The sequence below is a fragment of the Vigna angularis genome, chromosome 5 (genome assembly GCF_016808095.1).
Source record: "Vigna angularis cultivar LongXiaoDou No.4 chromosome 5, ASM1680809v1, whole genome shotgun sequence".
In the NCBI taxonomy this organism is placed as follows: Eukaryota; Viridiplantae; Streptophyta; class Magnoliopsida; order Fabales; family Fabaceae; genus Vigna; species Vigna angularis.
In genome coordinates this window covers 11,642,127-11,648,870 of record NC_068974.1, presented here as the reverse complement: position 1 = coordinate 11,648,870, position 6,744 = coordinate 11,642,127, and the positions used below count along the sequence as shown (strand labels likewise).

General features: G+C 33.1%; 1 protein-coding gene across 1 annotated transcript; it reads right to left on the bottom strand.

Annotated features, from left to right (window-relative positions):
* Window positions 1-1,244: 1,244 nt before the first annotated feature.
* Window positions 1,245-4,964, bottom strand: LOC108339214 (DNA repair protein RAD4). Its single transcript, XM_052877422.1, has 5 exons — window positions 4,725-4,964; window positions 4,451-4,645; window positions 4,199-4,351; window positions 2,214-2,423; window positions 1,245-1,863 (listed from the first exon to the last, which is right to left on the bottom strand). Exons 3-5 carry the CDS (start codon window positions 4,277-4,279, stop codon window positions 1,459-1,461), a joined length of 696 nt encoding a protein of 231 aa, XP_052733382.1. The 5' UTR covers window positions 4,280-4,351; window positions 4,451-4,645; window positions 4,725-4,964; the 3' UTR covers window positions 1,245-1,458.
* Window positions 4,965-6,744: the final 1,780 nt, after the last annotated feature.

Below are 6,744 nucleotides of genomic sequence, written 5' to 3'. Positions count from 1 at the left end.
AGAACTTGTTTATTTGATTATTATTTTTACTTTAATTTTTGGAAATATTTAGGATAAAAATGTGATAGATAGAAATGAAAGTCATGTATATATATTTTATTGTGGTGAGTTTTAATATTTTTATTATGTAAGGTGATATATGTATTTTATTATGGAGTTTTAATATGGTTTTTGATAGATATTGATAGAATTTTATTTAATTTCCTTTAAATTTAAGAATAGATATTAATTATAATTTAGGTAAAGTAAGCTTTATGTAGTTTCATAGTCTCACTTACTATATGAAACTTGTTAAAGGATTCTACACAAACCTCAAAGTTAGTAATAATGGTCATATATCCAATTAGGTGAAATCTATAAAGATTAAAATAAAATCTACATATTAGATTACTTTATACACTGTATTATATGAAGGTCGGAAGTTATCCTATCAATGAAGATGACAAATTTTAACAAATTATGAAGATAAAATCACAGATAGTCTTTTTATATTGACATTAATTGTGAGACGATGATTCAAAAACACCTATATAAGATTGCAAAATTTGAAAAATCAAATTAATACACTATATTAAGTAATTTTTCAAAATTGTTAAGTTTAATTAAATAATTTTTCAAAATTGTTAAATTTAACTAATTGAGTCTGTGTTAACAAATCATGTGCAAAACTTATTTCAATCATGAATGTAGACATTTTTATTTATCATATAAAATTTAATATATTTTTATTAACAATAATTTACATAATAATATACAAATTATTATTTAAGAAAATGTATTTCAAATTTACAAATCCTTTTTATAAATCTTAATTTTACTTTTTACAGTTTAATTTCTTTTATCAATAACAATTTCAATTTTATTTTATTATAATTTTTACTAATTATATGTATATTTACATCAAATTTCTATAAATAATAAATTTGTAATTATCTATTTTTATCAATTAAAATATTTTTTTAAATCCATTACACCCATTAAATCATTCATAAACTTTCACAAACTTTTCCTTAATCCCTTTATTATTCATCCTTTCAAATCTCTTAATTCAAACAACACCACAATCTCCTCTCAATTCATCCGCTCTCTCTCTCACATCCACTCCCCTTTCCAAATACTACTTAAGAAACCCATGATATTTAAAGAGCCTAAATAAAAAAATAAATTCTCATAATGAAAAACTAACCAGAGATCATTTGATAAACATGGTTTGAGGATTTTGCTAACCAAAAAAAAATGGCGCATTTTATACTATAAGCATGATTTTTTTAGGAATTAGTTAAGCCTATATCTTACAGCCAAGTTGTTTAATCAGAGCTATTCACTACCAAGTCACTAATTAACAACAACTTGAGCTCCAAAAACTACAAAACTGAAGGGGAAAAAATGTCTTGCGTTGATTGTAGCACCATGGACAGAGAATTAAGATCTAAACATGAAATTATCTTCTAACGAATACTACAATTCTTCAACTTGTACTGAAAATCCACACTGACATCGCTTTGTCAATAAAGAGGTTTCCCTGTCAAAGCTCTCCAACTCTTTTAAAAACACATGTTCGTGATCTTTTACTGGAGGACTTAATGATGCATCAAGACTAGTAATATCACATTGGTCCACCTGTTGTTGGTGTCTTACGTTATGATTCTTGTCATAATTCTCACTAACTGTGACACTTGACTCATTATTTATACACTGGCCACCAGTTGGCATCTCTGAAGGCAAACTGTTACTAATATAACGATTATTTAATCTTTGACGAGTTACAATAGAAGAAAGAAGTTGGTACCACCGACTAAGAGCCTGTGTTTCATCCCTTTTCTTTTCTTCAGCTTGTCGCCTTTCTTCTTCCTCTGCATAAGCCTAGAGAAAGGAGTAAAATAAAATTAATAACATAAATCATAAACGTTATGAAAAAGCTACAAAAATTCACCAAAATTTACATAAGCGAAGAAGCAAGTTCAGTGTTTCTTAGAAATAAACTTTAATAAAAAGAGGCTAAACAACTTCTAGAATCAAGAATATCCTTAAAAATAAACTGCTAGCCACATCAAACTTACCCTACCAAAGCTATCATACGTGGCAAAGCAAAGTTTATCAAATTAAATTCAACAGTTATATTGAGAGCAATAAAGTAGATGATATACTAGCTTCATAAGTCAAAGTTCAATTTATTTCCAACAATATTTATTCAGCAAGAAAGATAAAAATACCTCCAGCAGTACATCCTTGAACTCGGAACACACCACAATACCATCAAAGACAGGATATGAACGACCATTTTTAAATTCAAAACCAATCATAGCAGGCGCATAATCAATTTCAAGTCTCTTGGCAACAGAAAAGGCCTTTGGAAACCTTAAGTGTACAGTCCCTGGTGGAAGACATTTTTCAGACCAAACATCTACTCGACCTCGTTCGTTCTGGATGTAAAATAAGAAATATAACAGTCATTAATACGAAAACATCTATAATCTCCACAAAAACAAGCAAATGTACACTAGCTTTCCAGTTAGTTCATGTGAATGTCTATTAACACGGTGCAGCTACTAAAGCATGTAATTGTATTCAAGCTCCATTAGTTTCATTCTCTTCAATGTAAACCTAACCTCGCGTTTGGATAAGGGATTTCAACAATTCAAAGAAATTAAAATGTATAGTATTTGAATTACTTACAATTGAATTATCTTCATATCTTAAATAGTTTGTTTGGATGGAGTAATTAAAATACCATAGATTTCAATTTTCTTATTTGGATAAGCAAGTTTAATTTTTATTTTAAGGTAAACTGAGAACTCTATCATTGAACCTGAGTTGAGTTAGCTCGATCTTTAATCTGGGACAACTTGTCTCAACTTTCGATATGAGTCAAGAGTGTTACTCCCTCCACAACCACACATTGCTCCCTATACCTCCCCATTCCACTTTTGCCCCTATAAAATATTTAATTCGTGGTGGTTAAAATGTATTTACCTTCACCAACATTCACCCACTGTATCAATGCAGCCCCACACCCAAATACTCCCACGGAAATTAGAGAAAGATTGGAAATTGGGGAAAGAGGAAGAGGAGAATAAGAGAGGAAGAGAGAAAGTAATAGTCTGGGCAGTGGGGGTGTGGTGTGCTGCTGAGGGAATAAGAGAGTAAAAAATTAGGGTTTTAAGAAAAAGTTAAAAAAGGTAAAGGGTGTGGGGGGTGGTGTGTGACTGAGTGAATAAGAGAGTAAAAAATTAGGATTTTAAGAAAAAGTTAAAAAAGGTGAAGGGTGAGGGGTGGGAGTGTGGTGTGTGGCTGAGTAAATAAGAGTATAAAAAATTAGGGTTTTAAGAAGTTAATAAAGGTAAAGAGTATAAAAAATTAGGGTTTTAAGAAGTTAATAAAGGTAAAGGGTGTGGGAGTGGGGGTGTGATGTGTGGCTCAGTGAATAAGAGAGTAAAAAATTAGGGTTTTAAGAAAAAGTTAAAAAAGGTAAAGGATGTGGGGGTGGGAGTGGAGTGTGTGGCTGAGTGAATAAGAGAGTAAAAAAAATTAGGGTTTTAAGAAAAAGTTAAAAAAGATAAAGGGGAAAAGTAAAACTGGTATTTTTGGAATTAAAAAAGATTGGGAAGGTGTAGGGAACAGTGTGTGGTGGAGGGTGCAACTCTCCTGAGTCAACTCCAACAGATTCGACTTGGGCTGATTAGGCCCAACCTTTAACCCGAGTTGACTTTCTCCAAACAAGTCATTTTAGTTTAAAGAATTTTAAATTCTTGAAATAAATTAATTATCCTTCTAAATTACCTCATCCAAACACAACATAAAAGTTCTTTCTCCCTACTGCTTCCATACATTTAAAGTACAATAAAATGACTATTTGAAAGGCGCCTCCCGGTCCCAGAACGTGTGGTGATTATAATATGATTGAGGTTTTTACATTGTCATCTCATACTCTAGTCTAGATAATGCGGTAACTAAGAACAGAAATACCTCATTAGAACACCCATACACTAGACCACTAGGAGTGTACAGATGGGGTCACAAATCTACTTGACATGATCTTAAAATGTCAAACCAACAATTGTTTTGCAATGATCCGGTGTGCAAGTCATGTGGTAAATAGTTGAATACTTTGCATAGAATTTTTCATACACCCATTACCATACATATCCATGCTATTTCCAATATTTAAACAACACCCAGAAAGTAAGGGACACATTACCTTGGGAACTATCCCATTCACTGCATGAGGCAAATTTAACGGTTCCAGTTGCCACTTCCCATAAAGTTTGATTTTGTCCATAGAATCATTGCAGCCATAGTCATCAGCTTCAGAATCTTCTACTTTTTGAGGCTTTATGGAACGTTGAAGTTCCTGATGGATTTTATTGGTAAATAATAAATTACATTAATTAAAGTGAAAGAAAACAACAGAATCAGGAAAGCAACGCTAACATAGTCAGCCAATTGATACCTTCACAGGATATTCATTGGGTTTAACTTGAAGTCCTTCTCGCAGCCACCTATCTTTTGTCTTAACTGTTTGCACACAAGTCCTAGGATAAACTGGGTGACCTGAACAAAAGCCCAGTATTGGACCCTTTGGATGAAGTACTTGATACTTTGTCAACCATTTTTCTATGGCATAAAGTGGGTGACTTTTGTAGGCCTGCAAAGGCATAAAAAGTCAAGATATATATCACCATGTAGAGTATTAAGCATCATGTTTCCTATTACTTTTGACCTACCTGCTGATTGGTAGGAAGAGGTTCAGTTAATGCTCTAGTTTCCAACTCAATATCCTCAATAGAGCTCCTAGTAGGGAAAAATGAATCCCTCACTTTGGATTGCTTAGAAATGATTTGGCTGTTTCTTAAATCATTCACACCTCCAGTTGCTCCCGACTCCAAGTCTCTCAATGGTGCCAACACCGGATCCCACCACGTTGAATTGACTCGATGTGATGCTATCTTGTACCACTTCTGTTACGACCTAAGGTAGGGGTAATAATAAGGGTTAGAAAGTATATGAGCAGAGAGAATATTTAGTATAAGTTAATTAGAGTAAATAAATATAGTATAAGTTAATTAGAGTAAATAAATATATATTTAGGGAAATATTCAATATAAGATATTTATAATTAAGGATATGTGCTAAGATAATATACGGAGAGATATTTATATTAAATATAGAGATATTTATATTAAATATAGAGATATTTATATTAAATATAGAGATATTTATATTAAATATAGAGATATTTATATAAATTATTGAATATTAAATATAGGGATATTTATATCAAATGCAGATATATTCTAGAGGAATATTTAATAAGAGATGGGCGGGAAATAATTAATATAAATAAGGTTAGAGTCCAGGGTTAAAGACAGGCTTTTGATTATTGAGTTTTGTGACAGACATTATTGTCTTGTGAGGGAGGTTATGCTCTCAAAGTAATTGAAGGAGGTTATGCTCCCAATTATTGTTTATCCTTGTTTATTCAGATATTACCATCAATAAAAGAGATTCATTCATCAAATATTATTCGTTTATTGTTCTATTCCGTGTGAGAGAGAGTGAAAGGTTGTATTTGGCTAGTTTACGTACTCAGGTACGTAACAATTGGTCCGACCTGCCGGATCGTCAAGGGAGGAAACTGCCGGATCGTCAAGGGAGGAAACTGCCGGATCCTAATAGAGACGAGTGAAAGACATCATGGAGGGAAGAATAAATGCAGTTGAAGGGAAACTGGAGAGCATGGAGCAGAGAATAAAGAACATGGAGTTCTCCCTAAGGAGGTTGAAGGCAGAGTTGAGTGGAATACGCCATGAAGTCCAAGCTCCAAATGGGAAGGGACTGCTGGAACCAAACGATAGTGGACTAACGGATCCGAACGTGAGCGAACGGCCAGAACCGAACGATAGCAGACTGCTGGATCCGAACGTGAAAGAACGGACGGAACCTATAGAGAGAGGACTTACCGAGCCAAACGGGAGGAGACGGCCAGAACCGAGCGTGAGAAAACTACCTGAACCAAACGGTCTAGTATTGGAAGGAAGGATGAAGGCTTTGGAAGGAAGGGCAAATGGAAGAATCAATACCCTGGAGAGAACAATGGAGTCTGTGAAGAGATGGGCCGACAAAAAGAACAGGGGGCTTGCAGTGTTTGGTACACTGGCAGAAGGAAGAGCGCGACGTGAAGTACTGAAAGACATTGAAAACCATTCCCTCAGGGCTTATGATTTAGGAGAAGTGGTAACCAGAATGCTGGATGAAGAATGGAAGACATTAGAGAAGGTTTTACCACCACCCGAACCTCCAGACATGAATTGATGAGGAGCCATGAGGTCCAGCTCCCTGTTTCCAACCTTGAGGACAAGGTTGTTTTGCAGCGGGGTGTAATGTTACGACCTAAGGTAGGGGTAATAATAAGGGTTAGAAAGTATATGAGCAGAGAGAATATTTAGTATAAGTTAATTAGAGTAAATAAATATAGTATAAGTTAATTAGAGTAAATAAATATATATTTAGGGAAATATTCAATATAAGATATTTATAATTAAGGATATGTGCTAAGATAATATACGGAGAGATATTTATATTAAATATAGAGATATTTATATTAAATATAGAGATATTTATATTAAATATAGAGATATTTATATAAATTATTGAATATTAAATATAGGGATATTTATATCAAATGCAGATATATTCTAGAGGAATATTTAATAAGAGATGGGCGGGAAATAATTAATATAAATA